At 49.5% G+C, this 23,708-nt stretch overlaps 1 protein-coding gene across 8 annotated transcripts in view; it reads right to left on the bottom strand.

The window, feature by feature from the left end:
* SFXN5 (sideroflexin 5) overlaps nt 1-23,708 on the bottom strand; it is a 116,643-nt gene that overhangs the window by 44,981 nt on the left and 47,954 nt on the right. For all 8 annotated transcript variants that reach the window (XR_003438284.1, XM_027132014.1, XM_027132010.1 and 5 more), the window contains 3 exons: nt 11,296-11,349; nt 10,222-10,278; nt 8,798-8,863 (listed from right to left, as the gene is read on the bottom strand). Coding sequence is in view for 7 of the 8 variants with exons in the window: in XM_027132014.1 (XP_026987815.1) it covers nt 8,798-8,863; nt 10,222-10,278; nt 11,296-11,349 (177 nt within the window). In the remaining variant the exon portion in view is untranslated. The remainder of the gene's footprint in view (nt 1-8,797; nt 8,864-10,221; nt 10,279-11,295; nt 11,350-23,708) is intronic.

A 23,708-nucleotide genomic window follows, 5' to 3' on the forward strand; every position in this document is an offset into this window, starting at 1 on the left:
TCCTCTCTGCCTGCTCAAGTGGAGGCAGGGAGGCACAGAGACGTGCGGCAACTTGGACACACTTCAGTGGAGGGGGTGGGGGCAGGCTGGGGGGTGCTGCCCGCCCACCCTGGGCCCTGTGGCCCTGCTTCCAGGCTGCCCCTGCTGCTCAGATGGAACTCACCAAGGCCAGGTCTCCCCACTCTCAGCAGTAAGTGACTACCTCTGTGACTCAGAAATGGTTCCCCCAACCCCCCAAAATACCAGGGAATATGTTCCTACAAGGTGCCATTGTGGAGCGAGGCCAGAGGACACACAGGCGGGCGTTAGCCATGAGGAAAAGGAAAGGGGCATGTGGAGATACCAGGCCAAGTGCGGGGCACACCGTGTGAAACATCTTAATGAAATCCCCACTAGCAGGCTTCTAGATAGGGCGTGTTGCCCCTTTTAACAGATTCAGAGAAGTTCAGACAGGTTCAGATAGGTTAAGTAATTTGCCCAAGGACAGACACTATTACAAGGCAGGTGAAACTAGGATTCAAACCCAGGGTCTGCTAATTCCAAAGCCTTGCTCTTAGCCACTGTGCTATTTACTTTCCAACTGTCTTCCATCGCAATGAGGAATGTCTGACAGGCCATTTTTTAAAATTACTACAAGCCATTTAAAACTGGCTGTTCGCAAAGCAAAAGCCTCCCTGAAAAGACCAGCCTGGGGCTGGGGCCCAGAGGCCTGGAAGGCAGCTCCAGGCAGAGGAGATAGGGGTCTTGAGCCACCTCTGCCCTCGGCAGCTAGAATATAGAAGGTCTGGGTTCAAAACCCTCCACATTTGTTTGGAAGGATGCAGGAAGTGCTGGAGGAATGGGAAGCAGGAGTCCTCTGAGAAGCCAGCAGGGAGCTGGAACCCTTCCCTGGCAGCCTCTTGAGGGCAGGCCAGGCTGGAGGGTGGTGGGAGGGCAGGAAGGAATAGTGATCATTGGTTGTAGCAAACACTCAGACATGCCCACTGCCCTCAAGCCTTCCCCTCCTTGGCTGGCTGTTCTTCCCACCGGCTAGGATTGGCACAGCCCAGAGTGATGACCCAGCCTGTCTCCCCCACTCTAGGTGGGAGCCCAGGCTAGGGAGGAGGAAAGAAGAGAAAAACAATTCTTGGGTCCCAGGTCTCTTCTGGCCTCCCCTTCCCTGAAGCCACCAGGGTCTTCCCAACATGGACAGGTGAGATTTAGTGAGGCACACACACTTTTCTTAGTGCACAGCCCACATGCCTGAGCATGTGGGAAGGGGCTGGGACCAGCAAAGTAGGGAGAAGGCCCAGGCACATGTGTGGCTGCAAGCTCGCTAGGAGCCATTGAGGTCACGCCGTCCACTCATCAAGGATGCGCCTCGTGGCAAGAAGGCATGAATACAGGGGAGGCCCCCAATCCAGACCTTAGTGTCCCAACAGCTGGGATGGCCACAGCCTGGGAAAGAACCAGGGTGGGCTGCTGACTGGGTTGGGAGCCTGTCTGTTCTGGTTCCTTGGGGACCCTTTGGCCTGGAACATTTGGTGGAGCCCATTAAAATTAAAAAGCCAAGTGGCTGGTGGCTCTGAATGCCAGCTCACTTTCCCTGGCATGGTGGGTCCTGTTTAAGGGAACCAGCTGGCATTAATGGCACACAACTCATCACGAACAGCAGCTAGCGATCAGAAAAATCTGAGCTAACAATCGGGTTCAGGAAAGATAATGAGATATGGAACAATCACTGCAGAGGGTCCCCCGGGGTCTGTTTTAACAGCTTCCAGATAAGCCACAAAATAGAAATTAACCAAACAGGGGCTGTATTTTGGTGGAGAGGAACACAAACGGGGTGCAGATTTTTCATAAGAATTCCCCATGTGGCCAGCAGACGGGGGTCCTGGGAGAAGCCAGAGCCCAGGATCCATGGGACATCAGATTTGGCCAGAGGAAGCAGTGGACTTTCTCTGGCTACCTCTTTCCAAGCTCTGGCTCCCAGGCGGGTAAATTTGCCATGGGCAGCTGAGAAGGTCAGAGGAAGAGGAGGGAGGACTGGCTCCCTGGCCATCCGCTTTGGTGGAGATAAGTGCTGACCAGTACCAAGAACTGGGGTGGGGTGGGAGCTCCATGTCACAAGACCTTCAGTGTCATGGGCTACATGGCTGATAACTGTCTCCTTGAGTATGAAGGTCCTTCCAGGCCGACACCAGCCTAGCTTCTGCAAGGCCTGAGAGGAGACCTCAGATGGGATTGGGGCAATGCCTGCATCACGCAGGCTGTGTCCTCCACTCCAGCCCACATATCTGGTCCCCTGCGGGATGCCTCTGTCTCGATGGACTTCAGGCACTCCACCTGCACACACCACAAATGAAGGTTATCTTTCTCCTCCTCAGCCACACCCGGTCTGCCTCTCCCACTCCCAGCTCAGCTCCTCAAGCCAGAAACCTAGAAGTCTACCTGGACAGGAGTCTCTGCCACCCCACATCCAGTCCACAGGGCAGAGCTCCCTGTTCGAGCTACTCAGTGTCTTCTCTCTCTCTCTCTGCTCCTACCACTTAGCTTAAGCACCCATCGCTTCTCCCTGGACAGCTACCCACCTCCTAACTGGGACCCCTACTCGCACCCCTGACCCCTCTAATCCCCTGTATAATCTATAGCAGCCAGAGTGGACTTCCAAAACTGGACACCAACGTGCATTCGTCTTTCAGTGGCTTCACTGCACTTAAGACCCGCAGGGCCCTGCATGACCTCCAGGCCGTGCTTGCGAGGCTCCAGCCACCTTGCCGCCGCCCTGCCTCTCCAACAAGCCAGTTCCCTCTCTCCTTCCCTCCCTCCCTCTCTCTCAAGCCCTGCTGTCCCTTGGCTTCCTCACTTTTCAGCTTGAACATCAAGCCCTCAAAGAGGCCTCCTCTTCACTCGGGGCTCTCCTTTTGCAGCCTCTCACAGAACCTGGAATTCTTCTTTCCATGTACCCATTACAGTCCCTAAGTATATTCATTTACTTCTTAAAATGTTGGGAATCAAAGTAACACATGTATATTATGAGAAACAGAATTGCACAGAAGTATTTTTGCCTGTGGACTCTTTACTAAATATCCATCTCTCCCAATAGGCTCTAAGTGCTGGGCCCAAGGACCGTGTATACTCTCTTATTCCTCACGGAATTTCTGGTGCCTGGTGAAATGAGTAGGTGCCTAATAAATGTTTCTAGATAAATCAAGTGATTGATTGATTTCTGAGGCGGAAAAAAAAGAGCCATGAAGGAGATGCCTTATGCAGCCGCTGCCGTCCACCTCAGCAGGCACAGCTCTCTGGGGCTAGATGCTGCGTGCACAGGTCTAAGGTCACCTGAGCGTACGGCTCACCCACTCTGCCGGGAGGAGGGGCCTTGAGGGGGCAGCCCCCAGGGCTGTGAAGGCTTCTGAGAAAGGGGATGCCCAACTGAGTCCTAAGGGAGAGTAGGACGCAGCCAGGTAAGAAGGGAGGGGGACTCAGCAGGCTTCAGAAGCATGAAATACCAGGCTGTCTGCAGCTGGCTTTGCAGACTCTCCTGGCACCTGCCATAAGGGGGTCCAAGGGGCCCTGGAGAGCAATGGAATGGGCATGTCTGAAAGGAGGGATGGCATGAGGTCAGAATTTAGGATCTACTCTTGGGTGGTGGATAATATAACTATGTGGTCAGGGATTTTTGTGGGCCCTGGTGGAGCAAGGGCTGGGGCAGGTCAAGGAATCTGGGAGGTACCAAAAATGCCCACCAGAGGGCGTGTGTTGTAGAATAAACTCTTGGTAACAACCAGTGGACCCTGACCCTCTATGGAGGTCAACCGTCCTGAAACCCCAACCAGACTCACTTGGCAACTGGTTCAAGAGCAAAGGGCCAAGGTAGCCAGGACAGAGTTATGCACAGGTTCACACACCACTCAGCTCCAGCTGCAGCTGTGTGGCTTCTCTGCTAGCAATAGTGACCAACACTGACCCCTGAACCATTCCCCATAGGAACCTGCTGGCTACCTGCTAGAAAGCCAATTACATCAGACCCCTTCCATCTAGGAAGGACAACAACTTGTCCTCCCCATTATAGATGTGAAGCCGATATTTGCATCAGACTTGCCACTGCCAGCATCACCATCTGCAGGCTTTTGGAACAGTTCAGATTCTGATACAGGGTCCATACCATGGGCCCTCCAACCTGGAAGCCCCACAGAGTGAAAGCAGTGAGACTACAGTCTGGTCTGGATTCTCAGGCTGTTGACCTCCTACCTCCATCAGGCTCAGAGAAGAATAGCTGGGCCTGAGCTACACCCTGGATCAGGGAGGCACCCTGAGCTACACCCTGGACCACGGAGGCACCATGAGCTACACCATGGACCATAGAAGACACCAGGTGAGGACACCAATGAGGACGCTGAGGCACAGAGGTGAAGTCAGTGACAGAGCTGGCTTAATCAGACACTATTCTGCTGACAAAGGACACATTTTTCTTCCTGCTCCCCTGTGGCGTGAGAAGGTGGGAAAAGCCAAGCAGTGTTCTTGGCTTCCAGCTGGAGGAACTGTTACCATGCACTCCGGTAAACAAGTCCCTCCCAGGTACCCTGAGAACAGTGGGGACTGGGAGAACATTTTTGAGGGGCCCTTTAAGAGTAACGAGGGGTTGCACTTCCACCCACCTTCGTACTTGGTTCCTGGGCTTTCTGCAAGACTGCACCTGGCTCACTCTGTGCTTGAGGGTGTAGCTCAGGGTATGCCTTAGGAGATGGACATCTAAACGGTGCCTGGCACATTGTAGGCACTCCACAAGTGTTAGCCATTCTGATTACTTGCCAGCCTGACTATCACAGGGACATGGAGCTCCATTAGGCAGTGGGAGCTGGGAGGGGGAGGGTTTCAGCCCAGGGATCCCCTGGGATACCTCCTTGTGCCCTGATGTCTAGGGTAACACACAGTCACTGCATCCTATACAGAAAGGACCCTCCAGGGTGCAAGCCCTTTAGGAATAGAGGTCAGCATTTCTCCAACAGGGCAAGTCTTCGGCCAGCGTGGACCTGGCTGAAGGTGAAGCACCTGAGGAGGCGACTCTCATACTCTGGCTCCACCATCCAGCTCCTGATGGTTCATGTGGGACTTTAGCCCTGAGCCTTCCTCTCCAGCCCCAAGTCCACTCTCATCCAGGACCCCGTGTCCACAAGGGTGGTCCATCTGCTGGGCCAGCCACCCCCCCACGACTTTCCCCCCAGCCCTCTTTGCCTGTACCCCCTGCAACACCCCAGGGTCCCTGAGCCCAGGCAGGGGTTCCTGGCATGACTCTCCTAACACCTGACAAGGCACCCGTGATGACTTATGACCAGCCCCCACTACCCCGCCCCCTCCCGATTCCGCATCACCCGGTCGCCATCACTCCTGGCGTGGCAGCTACACTCACTTTCTGACAGCTTCCGGAACCTGTCATGCTCTCCTTCTCCTGCGTGCCTCTTTGTGTGCTGTGCCCTCTTTCTGGAGCACCGGACCCTGCCTTCACTTCTCCCCAGTCTGTCCTCTAAGAGTCAGCCCTGTGTGAATTAGGGGGCGCTCCCCTGAGTCCCCCCTCACCCAAGTCACCGCATCATAATTCTGGTGACACCACAGAGTTTCCTCAGCTTCCCCTCTTGGCATCTTGAAGGACACACCAGTCTGTGCGACCCCCCCCCCAGCACCTGCAAAGGGCCCGGCACAGGTGCACCCCTGAAGGGAGAGAATGGGTCTCCCTCTGGTAGTCAGGGCTCAGCGGGGTTGACCACAGAAGTGCTCAACACAAAAGCCCGAACTAAAGCACAGCAAGCGCTGACAGAACTTCCTTTGTTAAAAGACAGCAAACTGCTAGATTTCAAAAATAACTTAAGACGAAATTTCTTTTTTATTCCCGAGCAAGAAACCAGACATTGCCAGATCTATTTAGAGGGTTCACCAAAAGGCTGCTAACCCCCTGCCGGTGGTCCTGCCACCAGCATGAGCCTGCACTTAGGGATGCACACTGGGGACCCCTGACTCTTGGGGCTGCTGCCCAAGGTCAGGGGCTCTTCTGAGAGGGGAAAGGGCTCTCCTGGGTCCGGAGAGGAGGCTGGACTCCCAGGGCCTGGCCTCTACTCCAGCGGGTCCTCAATCCCTGGGATCTGCCCTTGGCCTGTCAGCCCCCATCCACGCCACCAGCTTGTAGGGACTCATTTTAATTAATACCAGAACTGGGCCAACCACTGGGGCCGTGACACTTGTTTGCAGGTCATCTCCTCCTAACAGGCTCACCCTGGGGGGAGGATTTGTCACTAACTGAAGCAGAGATCAGTTAATGAGGCCGCAGGGCCTGGGCTTCCAGAGAACAAGGGAAAGGAAAATAAAATAAAGCCTCTTTCTTTGGAGGTTTTGTGATTTACCCACACAAAAGAAAAGCAAGCAAGCTGCAAATTTTCCAAGTCAGAAACTCCACTCCATCTGCCGGAGTTAGACCCTTACTGTGCGCAGACGTCAGGCAGAGGGACGCAGCCCCTGGCGGATGGAGCACAGAGGGGCCTCCTGAGGCCAGCAATCGATCAGCAACCTAATTAACAAGTATTTATGGAGCAATGCTCCCCACCCTCCTCCGTGGGGGAGAAGACACAGGGCCTGTCCCTGGTTAACTTGAAATCCAGTAGAACAATGAGTGGACAGGACATGGGGCGTAACTGAGCGAGTGCATGAGAAGGACAGAAGCTTCTACGACTTGGGGCTGGCATGGTTGGGGAAACACCTCCTGGAAGGGCTCCGCAGCTAGGTGGGGAAGGGGAAGGAGGGTGTCCCCAGCAAGGCACACCCTCTGGGGGCCATGACAGCCCAGCGTGAGTCCCTGTCCCTGGGGGTAAGACCGTGGCTCTGAGAGCCCTGGAGGGCCCCCAGCCCCCAGTAACTCTGCAGCTTGGGCATCAGAACCCCCAACCCACAATCTGGGCTGGTTCTGGCCTTATGAAGCAGTTGGGATGGAATGACTGAGGACCGCGGAAGCGGAGAGCCCGGAGCCCTGGGAGGAAGCCGTGTCCCCGCAGCCCCAGGCCTGCAGGAGGAGGATGTCCCAGCAGGACGGTCATCCCCTCCACTCAAGCTCGTCGGAGCCAAGGCCGCTCGGGATTCTCCCCGTGGGCCTTCCCCCTCCCAGCTCCTCTACACGGTCCCTTAAATCTCAAAGAAGGAACATGGGATTTTCAAGCTGCTAAACTAGGCAAAGTGATGGGCTCCTCTTGCCATAAGGAGCAGGAAGGAGGCGACAGAGCCTTTCTCCTCTCTCACAAGAGCCCCTGACGCTGGCCAGCAACCCCCCAGAATCAGAGATCCCCAGTTTGTATGACCCTCAAATGAAGTCTCATGCTGGGTTGCAGGACCACCAGGGTGGGGTTAGCAGTCTCTCTCTTTTTTTTTTCCTGCGGTATGCGGGCCTCTCACTGTTGTGGCCTGTCCCGTTGCGGAGCACAGGCTCCGGACGCGCAGGCTCAGCGACTATGGCTCACGGGCCCAGCCGCTCCGCAGCATGTGGGATCTTCCCGGACCGGGGCATGAACCCATGTCCCCTGCATCGGCAGGCGGACTCCCAACCACTGCGCCACCAGGGAAGCCCAGCAGTCTCTTGATGAACGATCTAAATAGATTTGGTAATTCTGGCTTCATGCTTGGGGTAAGACATAAGGATTCAGGGAAGGAGAGTGATCTTGGGCATGAAGTGGGGACCCCCCCCACCTAACAGCTGTTTGGAGGTGAACCTGGTCCACACGGGAGCAGAGTAAACGAGGCCATCTCAGAACAGCCCCAAATCCCTGTCTTAGGAGAGCAGTGAAATAAATGATGGTACACAGTAGGTACAATGGGTTAGTACACAGGCGTGAACAACTACAACATTTATTTGATGACATGGGAAAGATGAGAAAGTGGGTTTTACAAAAAGATTATTAGATGTGAATTTTTTATTATATGTGAATTTTTTTTAATTTGTATTTCCTAATTACTTTTCTTACCAATTACATGTATTTATCGTGTAATGAAGTTGTGAGGCGACTTTTGACCTCTGGAGTGGGCTATAGGAGACCACCCAGCCAGGATGGAGAGAGGACCAGATGGAGGTACAGGGTGGGATGAACATGCCAAGGTCTCGGGAGCTTGGGCTTCTCTTCTGGCTCTGGCCCAGGCCCCTTGCTGTGTCACTTGGGATACATCCTTACACCCTCACACAGTCAGTCTATAAACCTCCCCTACTTAGTAGCTGCTATATTCTCAAAACCCTGTGGGATTCAAAATGAGCCTACTGCCCCTGTCTTGAGGAATTCACAGGACTCCAGGAAGGCTTAGACCTGTGACCACATGACTGAGGCCACCAAGAGGGGACCCAGGGAACTCAGGCAAAGGGGAGCTGACATTTGAGCCAACTTTGGGGATGGATCAAAAGACCCTCCACTCCTGCATCGGCTTCATGAAGACCAGCTCCTCTGAGGAGGGTGTCGGGTAAACACGGGCCCCTCTAGGGCAGACATCCTGCCCCCGGCTGGAGTGTGCAGCCCTTCGTGTGGCCCACAGGCACTGCCTCACCTCCCCGCCTGCTCTCCCAAACCTGGAGCACTGCCCTGTGCTCCCCCTCTATGAAAGCGTCACCAGGGTCTACTCTTCTCCGCCTAGGAAGACGGCCCTGATGGCCCCCACCCAGAAACCCTGTCTCCCATGCCCCTTGCCCAGCCCTGACCCTCAGATAAGGTCTGGCCTGGATGCTGGGTGGGGCAGTCACAGAGCAGCAAGATGGAGAGGACGCCCAGGGGGCGGGGAGTGTGGGGTTACTCACAGCGATGGAGACGGCACTGATGACAGCTCCCAGGTAGCCCTGGATGAACTTGGATGCAGGTGAAGGCTGGAAGACAGAGACAGAATTTCAGGTCCCCTGGGTGTCCCAAGCTCCCACCCTCCACCCTTGCAAATGGCCCCAACCGGCAAGAGGCAATCCTGCCCCCGAGCCTGGAGGGGCAGGCAAGGAGGAAGGCCTCTGGAAGCCAAAGGGATCCAGGCCTCCCTCAGCGCAGCTCCGCACATGGAAACACAGGGCAGCTATGTCTGGGGAGACGCCAAAGGGCCTTCTGCCCTGCTCTAGGAAGGCCCTTGGCAGACACTGCTGGCTGCGGGTAAAATATAGCAAGGGCCAAAGTGGGCCGTTTACGGCTGGGGCGAGCGGACCCAGCTTAGGAAGGCTAAATGTTGCAAGCGGGCTGTTGGGCACCCAGAGCATTTTCTCAGGGGACATGGCAGTGTCAAGGTGGCCACAGCCTGGCTGGCTCTCACGGTCCTGGTCAGCCATGCAGGGCTTCCAGGCCAGTAGAAGACAGTTGCTAAATATTTCTACGGGAAAATGGATCCCAAGTTGCAACACAAAACATAAGGAAAAGCTGAGGAACTACGACAGCAATTCTGGAGATATTTGGTTTAAGGTGAATGGGAGCCATCTAAGCAGAGATGTCTGTGTGCGAAGCATATGAGCAAGGCGTGGGTCGAAGGTTTAGATGGGAGGAGGGGGAAGGTCCTCAGAGTATCAGGCCCTGAAGTTCCTACCATCCAGGACAGCTCATAACTCCCCTATCACTCCCCACCAAAGTTATAAATGTCCAGACCCTCTCCTCCCCAAACTGACAGCCCCCCAAGGGGAACTAGATTCCTCTCCTCTGCTGCCTTTGGACGGAAATGTGGGAGAATGGACCAAGGGGAAAGGCAGCCTTGCCAGCGAGGCAGGCGCCCAGCCCCTTCCTAGACAAGAGAAGGGTGGCTGGACCTCCACTGTGAGCTCATCCCAGGAGTGCAGGGGACTTTGGGGAGGACGTGCCAGTCCTCTCAGACCCCTCACCCTCAAGAGCAGCCCTTTAGCTTTGCAGCTGACAATCCTAGGGCACTGAGGCAGCTTCCAGGCAAGCTTGGAGGAAGTTTAGAGGAAGTCAGTCCCCACATGGCTGATGCTGTCCTGATCCAAGATCTGGGTATAAGCGCTGCCCAAGGGGAATTCTGAAGCCAGCGGAGCTCATCCCTTTGGCCGCGCGCGCCACACTCCCACGTTCCGGGCCTTCGTCACTTCACGTGAGCAGCCCCTCCCCAGCAGGGCCCCTCCTGAAGGCCTGGCAGTAAAACCGAGAGGAGAAGCCCTGATGGTGGCATGCCACACTGTAGGGAGGGAGAGGGTCACCCCAGCCTGAAGCCTGACACCGGGTGGTGGTCTGCGATGCTCACCTTCGTAGCGTTCCGGTTTGCATAGTTGACACAAGCATTGTGGCTCTGGTTCAGCCACTGAAAGGCAATGCGGGAAAAGGAGAAGTCAGGAAAGGTGTGGTCACCTCCCTGGAAGCAGGCCTGGACCTGGGAGGCCACACCCCTCCAGAAAGACACGGGTGTCTAGTTCACGGTAGTTCCATCCATCCCCTGAGTTAGCATGAGCAACCATCCTGGTTCGCCAGGACGGCGCAGTTTTGCACTGAAAGGCCCCAGTCCTGGGAAACCCCTCAGTTCCTGGCAAACCAAGACACTGGTCCCACCCAGGCCAGCTATCCATCTCAGTCCAGAGATGGCCACCTCTCCCAAAATTCTGGTGTTCACTGCCCCAAATGGGCCCCACTGCCTTTGCCACATCACCCTTTTTATACTAACGACTGGACAGAAGGTGGACACTTAAGCCCCTGGAATGCCCGACAGCTCTGAGCCTCAGTGCCCTACACCACCCACAGAGCCCAGTGCCCTACACCACCTGCAGAGCCCAGACACAGACATTATTAGGAGCTTTTCTTTTTTCAGGAAGACTCTGACATTTTCTCCTGAAGACAGACAGATTTTTCTTCCTGCCCCTCTCTCTCTACACAGATACATACTGAGCTTCTACTGTTTTCAGAGAGCCACGCCCCAGACTGTCTCCAAGGGCAGAGACCAGGGTCCGTGGTGCTTTCTCACCCACCTCACTACCTTGGAGTTGGGGGTGGATTACCTTCCCCACAGATTTGGGGAAGGCTGATGTCAAAATGAGGCTGTAGGGCTCAAGGTCACTGGCCATGGGACAAGCAACCAGGTGAGGGCACCTGCCAGCCCTCATCACCTCTGCGCAAAAGTCAGAGCACCTATAATGGCCCAAGACTTGGGCTGCGGGCCCGAAGTCCTGGGGTTTCTCCCAGTGGCTTCTGGGTTAGGGAGGAGTAGGAAGTGGGGTGACTTTCCCCGAGGGGTCTGGATGGAGAGGAGACACTGGGACAGGGTGTTCCAACCAGCACTTGTTGGGTGCCCCCTTCAGGAGCCCTCTGCTTGCAGGGAAACTGTTACCTGCCAGAAAACAGTGGACGCCAATGTCTGATTGGGCAAGAGAAGACCAACCACCTATGAGAGAGAGAGAAAAGGCTGAAGAAGGCAAAAGAAACGTCCTATGCTTTTGCAAAGAAAAATGACACAGCCACGAACAAAAGTGAGCTAGATCTGTACAAACTGATGTGTATGATAAGTATATTCAAACTACTGCCCACAGTGAGATGATGTACGATGAAAAAACTTGGTTGCAGAATTATATGACAACATAATCCCAGTTTTATAAAGAAAAAAAAAATCTCACGAGATATACCCACATACACAAATACACATACATATACATATCTCCAGGCATGAAAAAATCTGTAGCACGGCAGGTAGACGTCCCTGGAGGTCAGGTTACATGGTACTTTCTCAGATTCTTCTTGAATATTTCTGTGTTCTTTTTAACAGTGGACATGCATATTTTTGTAATTGGTGGGCAGGGGAACAATAAAAACAAACCAGCAAACCAAAGGAACGCCTTTACTTCCACCCAGCTAACCTGGCTCCTTCACACCCTAGCCATCCAATAGGATTTTTTTTTGGTGGGGGGGGGGTTCGTGGGCCTCTCACTGTTGTGGCCTCTTCCGTTGCGGAGCACAGGCTCCGGATGCGCAGGCTCAGCGGCCATGGCTCACAGGCCCAGCCGCTCCGCGGCACATGGATCTTCCCGGACCAGGGCACGAACCCGTGTCCCCTGCATTGGCAGGCGGACTCTCAACCACTGCGCCACCAGGGAAGCCCTCCAATAGGATTTTTGTGAGGATTCAATAAGAATCATTTCAAAGGCCTTAAGTGCTTTACAAAGACAAGTAGGGAAATTTATATATTATCTCTGGGCCCCCATGAAGCAACACCTACACTATGTTTAAACTATTGAATGAAACATAGATATCTAATAAGTATTTGTTGAATGTGCGAATGAATGAACAAATACACACATACGACCAAGTCTGGTTACATAAGTGTGGATCCATTAGTCCCAAAGCCCAAATATCACCTAAGACCTAGACTCAGTGACTTTGTTTTTTTTGGTTTAAGTCAAGATTAATTGCCTGATCTTGACACTGACCAAATCTTAGACTTCGGGGATCCATGTGTGTCTCTCAAATTTACCTTTTGAGTGCTTGTGTGCAAAATAACATCTACCAAGTGCTGCTGTATACGGAAAAAATGTGCACAGCCATCCACATATTGACTTATTTATTATTCTTGTAGATAAAATGGCTCTTTGGCAAGAATTTCTGTAAGGAATGTGTAAACATTCAATTCTATGCAGTAAATCAAATTCTAGACATCCTTAGCAGCATTAGTAAATCATGTTTTAAACATTAAAATGTTTTAAAACAGCAAACATGCACACACAGTTATATTTATTGGCCCATATCAGTTTGAATAAAATTACATAATGTAAATTAATTCCATAGTCCAATGAAGAAGTACCTTATGATATTTTTCTCCCCAAAATAAGATCCCAACTTGATTTTTCTTTGCAATGACAGCTTAGAGTGCTGGAGTGAGAGTCAGGAGACCTTGGGTCTTAGCCTAGGCTCCATCCCTGTGTGATCTCCAGCAGAAGACATGCCCCTTTGGGGTTCTAGCTTTCTCCCCTATAGAGCGAACAGGTTGACCTTGGAGGTCCTGTCTCAGTTTAAATTCTATTCTCAGGTTCCAGGTAGTAGGTGTGAAGTCAATACAGATGGTCCCATTGTCTTTAAAGGGAATTTTCCCACCAGTCCTGCCAAGAAGTAACCCCAGGGGACCCAGGGCCTCATCCTAGCGCCCCAGTCAGCAGCCAGACCATAGAGAGGAAGCTGAGCCTAGAGAGGCCTAAAGCTGGGAAAAGAGAGCATGAGTCCGCGAGTGTGTGTGTGTGTGAATTTGTGTTTGTGCATTCGTATGCATGTGGATGTATGTATAAACATGTGCATGTCTGACTGCCTCACAAAGCCTGAGGATATAAAAGCTGTTTTCCACTGTTGGGAACTCAGCACATCATTCCCCCTAATCCGTTGGTTTATATAAAACTGGTGTGTTATGAACTACATTGTATTCTCCCCCTCAATCCCCTTTGCACCCCCTGAACTGTGCTTGGCTCACCAGGACCGTCATAAGATGTGGCCCATGGGACTCGTATTTACCCTTCAGCTGTTGTCCAGGACACTCACTGCTCATTACATTGGACCCCATTATGAATCCACGTGGAGGAAATTTTTCTGATCTCAGGATCAGAAATTTATACTTCTGAACATCTGGTTTGCATCTGTCTTGCAAACACTGGGCATTCAACTGTGTCCGTCTTTGCACTGACTGTCAAGATGCCCAGGCCCGGTCACCTTACTTGTTTTTTCTTGTGGCATGCATTTTTTTATGTGATATCAAGTTTTTTTCAGAACAAACCATAGCCCTAAACTAAACCAAACTAATACCCAGGCTATGCAATACACACACACACAAAGTGTAACCAGTGAGTTTTTCACCATGCTGGCCAACCTGACCAGCCTTCTGTCCCTAACTGCTGCCCAAACACGGGCCTGATGTCCATGCTGGGCACCTCTGACTCTGCATGCTTTCTGAAAGAGATGAATTGATTGACTGATTTTGCTAAGCACTTCTCCTTATGTCATTTGCCATGATCCTTATTATAACTCCAGGGCTGATTCACTTTGTTATAAAGCGGAAACTAACACACCATTGTAAAGCAATCATACTCCAATAAAGATGTTAAAAAAAAAAAAAGAAATGATAATGCCCTAAAAAAAATAAAAAATAACTCTGGAGCTCAGACAAAATAGATTACTTTCTATATTTTGCAAATGGGGCAACAGAGACTTAGAGAAATTCAGTGATCTGCCCAAGGCTTTAAAGCAAGCTAGAGAAAGAGTCAGGTCTCCTGATTCCTGGCTTGGGGGCCCCAACTCTCTGATTTTAGGGGCTCCTTCTCCAGATCACCCTCCTGAATACAAAAGAAGAGTCACATTCTCTGCCCCTTTTCGAGCATCTTCTATGCACTGAGTCCCATACCGCTCCCAGTGGAGATTACCAGAAGAGAGGAATATATAGCACCTAACCACAATAAACACAAGGACCCAACAGGAAAATATATGAGAATGTCCTTTATAACTCCTGGGCATGAAAATAACAAGATGGTTTAAACAGGTATCTGGATGTGTGTCAAACTGATAAATTCTAACATCCAAGCAGGAGTTCAGGAAGGGAGAGGTCTGGCTATCTGCCAAAGGGGGTGACAGGATGGAGCTGAGGTGTGCGTGTGTGTGTTCATGCGAGTAGGAACAGCTGAGAGGCTGGCTTCATTGAAGGAGGATGTTCAGGAAATCAGCAGACGGGAGTCCGGGGAGGGTGAGGTGAGAAGGCAGCGGACCACCATGCCACATTGGCCAAACGGGGTCCCAGGGAGCCATCTGAGGCTGAGGCAAGAGGAACAGGGATCCTGCCTTCCAGGTCCTACAGTCAGGCTGGTGGGGCCACGAGCGCGCAGGTGCCAGCCCCATTCCCTATTAGGCAACACGCAGCACCATCTGCACAATCCCAGGAGCAAGAGCAGATATTTTATAATTTCCTTTTTTCTTTTTAAGTCTAAATTAAAAATAAATGTTCCTTCAGTTCTCAGATGTATATCTCTGGTGCAACCTGCCCACATTCCCTCATGCTGCCCTTTCCAGAACATGGCAGGGGAAAGGAGGAAAGAGATGAATAGAGAGAGGGAGCCAGTCCGCCGGCTTCAATGCCAGTGGATTGCACCTCTTCCAAGGAGACACTTCAGGCGTGGCCGCATGGCGGGTGGAGAGAGCCCAGAAAGCGGCTGGGACCAGGGAACGTAGAAGGAGAGCCAACAGCCAGAATTCCCAGCCCAGCCTGCACCCTATCTTGCTGCAGGACCTCGGCCAAATCGCACATCCTATCTTTGCTCCCATTTATAGTTCATAACACGACTGGGGTCCCCTCCACAGCTCCCACCCCGGGCAGCTGTCCTCTCCGCACATCTGTCTGCCTTTGATTCCCCTTCCCCTTGGGTGGCCGGCCAAGGGCCCTGATGATCAACGCTCAGGCTCTGGTGGTGGGAGGAGCTGGACTCAAATCCTGGTTCTAGTATTTACCGGCTGTGTGACCACACACAAGTTACTTGAGTTCTTTGTGCCTCTGTTTCTTCATCTGTTAAATGGGGACAATCCTGGTACCTCTCTGGATGATCAAGAGAGGAAGTAAGGCGTGGAAAGAATTTGGCACAGTGTCTGGCACGCAGCACGTGCTCACTAGGTGTTAAATGTTAGTATCGTCCCTTTCCTTCTACCTCATTCTTTTCTAGCCTTTGCTGGTCTCTCATTTCTCTGAACTCCACAGTCTACATTCACAATTGAGCATCATTTAGCCCCAATCTTGTCTTTGAACACAAGGCTTATCCCATAAAGGATAGTAAGTTCCTGATGGTAGAATTAGGGCTTTTCTCTCTGATGTCCCCCAAAGCACTCAGCACAAAGCTGGGCCCACACCATACGCTGGAAGAACATTGCTAATTCATCATTAAGAACATTAATTCATTCTCGGCTAGAGAAAAGATCCATGATGGATTGTGACAATGACCACCATCACCCATCTCTTCCTTAGTCCTTTTGTTAAAGTCTGATTGCATGAGGCTATTGGCCTTTGGAGAGGGGGGCAGATTGAGTTTTGGTCCCAATTCTTCACTCCTCCCTGCATCCATATCTATGCCAGGGGAGGAATTTGTTTCCATGCTCTTGGTGTTGCTTGGCCATATAACTTGCTTTGGCCAATGGCATGTGGGAGGAAGTGGCAGTGTGCCAGTTCTAAGACCAGGCCTCAGAGGCCTCATATGTTTCTGCTGGCCCTCTGTGCTCCTAACATTGCCAAGAGGAGACATGCCCTGACTAGTGCCCTAATCTGAGGATAAGATGTGAGGAGCAGAGTCCAGCCTGGGTGAGCTGACTCCCAGTTGACCCCAGACCTGCAGTGAGAAGCAAAACTGCCTCGGTCAAGCCCAGTCTAGATCAGCCAAACCCTGGGTAATTGCAGATCCCCAAGAATGAACGCTTATGGCTGCCACTGAAATTTTGTGGATGTTTGTTACACAGCACTATAGTAGCAAGAGGTGATTGATACAGGGATTACTACATATGAAGAGTGAATATGCTATCCTCCCTGAGAAACATTCTTTACCATTACTAATGCACCTTGAATTATATCTTCCCTAGTGATACTGGTTCCTGAGCAGCCTAGCTTATCTACCCACTCCACCTGGTGACCATTGGCCCACCTCTGCGGCCTCCCCGGCTAGTCCAGGAAGAAGGGAAGTTTGTGTTTGAGCCTCGTCTCAGGACAGAATCAAGAATGGGGCCAATTGCACCCATATGGCAACTGGCTCACGAGAAAAATCACATCTTCACTTCAGGCCTCCGCAGTCAGAGTGTTCTAACCTCTGCAGAGAGATGAGGTCTCAGCGTGAGAGAGAGGCACCACCAAATATCTCAATCTGCTTGGCCAGAAGTGGGACACGAACAGTTGAAGACAAGGACAAGGAAGCAAGGCCGCTGGTCACAATTCTGTGCACTGTGATATTGGGACTCAGAACTGAGCAACCCCCTACCCCATAAGAAAGTGACTTAAGCGATAAGGAAAAGAAAATTTTTTTTTTTTTTTTTTTTTGTGGTACGCGGGCCTCTCACTGCCGCGGCCTCTCCCATTGCGGAGCACAGGCTCCGGACGTGCAGGCTCAGCAGCCATGGCTCACGGGCCCAGCCGCTCCGCGGCATGTGGGATCCTCCCGGACCGGGGCACGAACCCGTGTCCCCTGCATCGGCAGGCGGACTCGCAACCACCGCGCCACCAGGGAAGCCCAAGAAAACTTTTTAAAAGTATTTAAAAAAATCCAGAGGGGAAACAGGGTGTGTGCCAAAACAACTGGGTGGTGAAACTTAAGTCAGGGGAAGACCACAGGGCACAGAATCGCCTTGCTTGGCAAGATAACGGCAGAAATAACTGGTCCTCCCATCCTCCACCCCATCTCCATTTGGCTAATCCCTCCTCATCCTCCAGGTTTCAGCTTAGTTGTCACTTCCTCCAGGAAGCCTTCCCTGGCCCTCAACATGATGTTAGATTATATGCTCTCTCAGCACCCTGCCTGCCTTCTTTGCAGTATTCATCTCAGTAGTAAATATCTGTTTAAATTCTATCTTCCTTGAGAGCTTCCAGAAGCTTCAGAGGGGTGAGACCATATGACATTCACTTCTCAAATACCTGGGAGTCCTCGCTGGCAAAGCAACAGTCCTTTGGCATCATACCCTTTTCCTCCACACTGACTCACTCAATTCTAAACGTTCCTCTTACTTTTCAAAAGACCTTCTGTGGGCCCCAGTACTCAACAATTTGCCTGTTTTTTCCTTCTACTTTGTCTCCACCTTCTGATTTATACAGCTAATGATCTGAAAAGTAACACTTCGGTGCGTTAGGGGTGCTGCTATTTAAAGGATCCCAACCAGTTAAAGAAAATGTCTTTTGTCAAATGAATGTTTGTCCCTGACTGGTCAATTCCAGCTTAATGAGCAACAACTCTTGGATGGTATAAACTAAGCCAAAATGACTGGTATCCAAGTCTGGGACGAGGAGGGTTGGAAGGTGTCAGAAAGGCTGGGACTCAGCCAAACCCTCACATAAGCGAACCCTCCATGGTCCACCCTTCCTCCCCGCAGAGATGACTTGCTTACACCAGCACTTTTGGAGAAATGGGGTTTCTAAGTCCACACAGTCATCTGCAGTGTTAAAATGAGAGGGTTCCGAGTAGAGTCCAAGCTCCAAACGTCCCAAGACAGAAATCTGGTTTGGACATAACCCAAGGCCTCTGGACTCACTGACAGGATGCTCCTGGTCTGCCCTCCTCAGTCTCCCAGCTGGATAGCAGGGTTCTGGCCTTAAGTTCTGAGACTTCCAGAATGACAGGGGGAGGGGAGAGGAGGACAGCAGCGTCAGGGAGCTCAGGGCTGAGAGGGGAGGCACGATGTCACCTGGGAGAACCTCAGGCCCACAAGAGAAACCCAGCTCCCTGCCCTGAGACATTATGGGAGCCAAGGGTAAAGGCTGGCAGCTGGGGAAATGCAGAGAGGACGGGATGGGGGCCGGGACCCTGGCCCTGCTTCTCCCCAGCCACACATGCCCGGAAAGGACAGGGCTGCACACCTCTCAGTGGAAACATGGGAATTGAGATGCCAATTATAAGAAGTGACCACGGTTGGTGGGGTTCTTCTGGGAAGGTACCTGAAAAGGGGGAGCCATGAACTGCACCAGCCTTGGGAACAGCCTTGGTGGTGCACTGGCTTAGCCGCCATGCTTATGTATAAATTGGGATCTCTTTGCCACACATCAAAGGGGGAAAAGTTTCCATCTTCAAATGTTAAGCTTAAAATAAGACACTACATGGGTGCCAGTAGATCTGTGAAATCTGCTGACTAAACTGGCACCAGCTTCTGGGAAAAAACCAGCTCGCTTCTCCTGAGCTCTGGGAGTGAGCAGGGTAGGGGCGGGGTTACTCTCAGGCAAGGTGACAACAGCGTGGGGGTTCAAGTCAGGGATGCTCACCTGGGCAGGAGGCAGTTTAGATGTTGCTTCCAGAAGCATCTTAGTCGAGGCACCTGCCAGCCTTGCTCACTCCTTCCCTTTATCACTCAGGGACCCAGTTCTAGCACATTCGCTGGCACCCCATTTCTATTTTGGTAAGCATTTTAGTGGTTTCTGCATGTGTATATTTCTTACCCATTCTATCACGGCAGGGGCTTCCCTAAGGCATGGACTGGAACCTTCGCTCGCCTTCAGACCAGGCGTTTGCTGAGATGTTCAGTGCTACCAGGTGACAGCAGGGTCCTAGGGGAGCTGATGTGGCTGGTGGGAGCCAGGCCTCGGGTGGAAGTGCCGGGACAGCCACAGTGCTCCCTCCTTACTGGGCGAGGCAGTAGCCCCGGGAGGGAGTGGAACCAACGAGTCCTCACATTGCTTATCCACGTCAAAGTGCCTGGATGGAAGGCTACAGGTTCTCCACGACCAGTGGCCCCTCTTGGGACCTGGCCTCTGGCCCAGCTGTTCCGAATCCCGGAAAACAACAAATCGGGGCTAGGCAGTGAGGCCAGGTAAGCCTGTCATTTTGGCTCCGGCTGCCACTGAGGCCATCCCAGGTGATGCTGCCCCTTTGCCTCGGTCAAGTGTTCATACAGGATCTCAGATTCCAGGGATTCCTATTCTCACAACCTACACATTTATCCACAGAGGGATGTTTGCTCCAGGCTGGAAGAGGACTGGTCCTGATAGGACATTCACAGCGTCTACTTCAGCAGTAAAGCCCTGAACGACATGGGAGTGGATCAGCACCCAAGTTCCCATGATGCCTAGAAGGCCATAGTGACCCTGAAGTGATTGATTGGTCTTACGAAGAGGAGAGAGTGGAAAAATATGGGGTGTCCTCAATAACACCTGTGAACTAGACACAGTGCTGGCATCCCTTGGGTTAGCTAGTTTATCACAGTTGATGGCAGCCATTAATTTTGAAAGGGTCCAGTTGGCCTCTTATGAGGAATAAGCCCCAAACTCAACTTCTCTGGCTTGGGAGAGATGATACTGCCGAAAGATATATCTTTTTATTTTTAAGCATTGATGGAATATTTATTAAAATTACTATGGCAGATTCTTGTTTGCCTACCTATAGCTATTCTTCACTTCTTTCTCACTAACAGAATCCCTATAATTAGGGATTGACTATATATCCAGCTAAGTTCTACATGGAATATAAACAGAACTGTTCTGTGACACTTTGAAGAAGACTACTTGAAGGGAAATGACTCAGCTAGGAGGTACATCTTTTTACTTCTCCCTTCTTTCTCCTCCCTGGGATGTGGCTGTGATGACTGGAACTTCAGCAGCCATTCTGGGCTATGAGGTGACTGACACTAGAAGGCAGCACTGAGAATGGTGTAGAAAAATGGAAGCCTGGATTCCTGATGACTGTGGGGATCTGCCTACCTCCAAAATTCTTTGGTATGAGAGAGAAATAAATTATTTTCTTTAAGTTACTGTTATTTCGAACTTTTTGTTATATACAAGTGGTCCTACTCCTAACTGATATAATCATATACTATGCTACAAAGAAAACCATAATAAATCTCAAATGGCAAAATTGTAGTGGTCACTCTCTCTGAAAATGAGATAAACTAGAAAATAATAACAAAAGAATATATCCTTTTAAAACCCAGTCATTTGGAATTAAAAATGCATTCTTCTGACTATCTAACAGACTAAAGAGGATTCAAAGCTATAATTTCAAACTTATTTAGAAAATAAAAACATAGATCACTATATATGAAAACCAAGTATTCGATATACTCAGAAGCAAATTCAGAGCCCTAAACAGCTTCATTAGAAGGAAAGAATGAGAATAGATAAGAATAAATTCAAGGCAAAAGATTAAAAAACCAGTCACAAACAAATCAAAGAGGAAAAGTGGATATTATAAAACAAGAGCAAAAATGAATAAATTAGAAAATGAAAACAGAAGAATTGATAGATACATCTAAGAGCTGACTCCCAGACACAACTCTCACAAATCTCGTTATTTTAATAAAGGAGATGGAGGTGAGAAGTGGGGACAAGACTCAAAACTCAGTCCAAGGAAAGATCATTATATTTTAAAAATCAATATTTAAAACTTTTCTACAACAAAGACACCAGAGGGTAAAGGAAGAACAGCTGGGAGAGAGATTTGTAATATATATAATTCAAAGGATTAATATCCAAAATATATAAGGAATGCTTACAAATCAATTAGGAAAATACAACAAATGGAAGAATGGACAAAGGATGTTAACAGCTAATTCACGGAAGAGGAAATGTAAATAGCCAATAAATATATGAAAAGAAGTGAGATCTTTTTGGTGTTCAGGGAACTGTGCATTGCCTTTTACACAACAAACTCAGTTTCCGGAATGGGCCCTCAAGAAATCATCATACTTGTGCAAAAAGAACTTTATAAGTATTTTTCACAGCACTGTTATTTCTAATAGCAAATAATCAGAAACAATCTAAATCCATCACTATGGGAGAGAATGCTACTCAGCAGGAAAAACGAAGAAAGGAGGGGAGGAAGGAAGGGAGGGAGGGAGGGAGGGAGGGAGGGAGGGAGGGAGGGAAGGAGGGGATCCTTATGTAGGCAAACTGCTAAGTGTAATTAAGCTATTTGTAGATAAATAAGTGTATTTTTACTTATAAAACATATCTATCTAAAAACAAATTTTTAGTGATGATTCATATCTTTGCAAATACCTAGAAAAAAGCCTGAAAGTTCACACCAGACTTCTCACAGAGGTTACTTCTGGGAATAGATTTGGAGTTGAGGGTCGTCAGAGGAACTTTACTTTTTTTTTTTTGCATTGTTTGAATTCTGAGCTGAGAGAACATATTCATGTATTACTTGTATAACTTTAAAAATATTCTTCGTGATATTTTTGAATTCCAAAGAACATATTCATGTATTACTTGTATAATTTTATAAAATACATGGAGAAGGTTTTTTTTAATCCTAAGGATATTTCTGCACTCCAAAGATAAAGAGAAAAAATACCAAAAGCTCCCAAAGGGAGTGGGGGAGGTTTACCAATAAAGAAAATGAGAATCAGGCCAACTATTGTTCATGTATAAGAGGGAAAAAACGTCATTTCAGATATGGAAGGACTCAGAAAGTATTGCCCACACACTCAACATTACTCAAAGAAGTACTCTAGCAAAACATAGAGAACACACACACACACACACACACACACGAAAAGCCTAAAAAATTGTGAAGTTTAATATAGGTGTTAAGCAAGGATTCAAAAAACTGGTGAGATTCCAGATTATTTCCAAAATCTTGACAGGTGTGTACGGGTGAAATGGTAGAGTAGAGAGTAGGGTAAAACGGTATGCTAAAAGTCTCTTCCTTTATGGGTAGGGTTGGGGAGGTCCTATTTACTATTCAATTATTGATATTAATAAGGTAGATACAGCTAAATCTCTCCATAAAATATTATAGGAGGGGCTTCCCTGGTGGCGCAGTGGTTGAGAGTCCGCCTGCCGATGCAGGGGACACGGGGTTCATGCCCCGGTCCAGGAAGCTCCCACATGCCGCGGAGCAGCTGGGCCCGTGAGCCATGGCCGCTGAGCCTGCGCGTCCGGAGCCTGTGCTCCACAACGGGAGAGGCCACAACAGTGAGAGGCCCGCGTACCGCAAAAAAAAAAAAAAAAAAAAAATATTATAGGAGAATGGTAATTAGAGAGGATTAGGATGCTCCCCTTCCAAACCACTTAAGAAATCAAAAGGACCGATGAAAATTACCACTCTAGTACAAATCAGGAAAATAAATGGAAACAATAACAAACTTGATAAGCAAACCAACAAACAAGCTACTTGATGGCTGGGATAAGTGCTCACAATAACCAGTGGCAGAATAAATATGAATGGGTTCCATTAATTATTAAAGACAGTTTCTCAAACTGGGTAAAAAAAAGTAGAATGCAGCTCAATTTTGTCTACGAGTGACATATACACAGAAATTAAATATCACTCTGATATAAATGTGTAGGCAATAATTTACAAGGCAAATAAAATGGGAATAGAAATATTAATATGAGATGAAGTAGAGTTCAAGACAACAATATTCAATGAAACAGGGATATTTCGTGTGTGTGTGTGTGTGTGCGTGTGTGTGAAAGAAAGTGAGAGAGGTGGGAAGGTGGAGATTATAACATCAAGAAGATAAAAATGTTATGAACACACCAAACCCCACTGCACTGAAATATATACAGCCAAAACTATAAGAAATGCAAGGAAATTAAATGCACACAATTACAGTGGGGAAAACATAATACTTTCTCAGAATATGTCAGAACAATGTAGAAGTTTCAGGGAAACTACAAAAGGATAGTGATGAGAATGATATTCCCTATACATGTTGATATATATTTAAAATATATGTATAAAATGAAATATTGCAAGCATACAGAGAAGTCTAGAGGATACTACAATGAATATCCACATACTGCCAAATCTTATCATTTTGTCAAATTTTTGTGAAAATTTTATCTTTTTAAAAGATGAAACATAACAGATACAAATGAAGCACCTCCTGCTCTGCTAGATTCCATTGCCTTCTCTCTCTCTCCAGAGGTAAGTAGTATCATGAATCTGTTGCTAACTGTTCCCATGAATGTTTTATGGATCCTTGAAAAATACACCCATAAATATATATATATATATAATATTGCTTTGCATATTAAAACATTATATAAATGACATCAGACAGTATTATTACTCTGCTACTGTTTTTTCATTCATCATTGTTTTT

Source organism: Aethalodelphis obliquidens, unplaced genomic scaffold (assembly GCF_003676395.1).
Source record: "Aethalodelphis obliquidens isolate GAN/ISIS:26980383/991018 unplaced genomic scaffold, ASM367639v1 scaffold40, whole genome shotgun sequence".
Classification (NCBI taxonomy): Eukaryota; Metazoa; Chordata; class Mammalia; order Artiodactyla; family Delphinidae; genus Aethalodelphis; species Aethalodelphis obliquidens.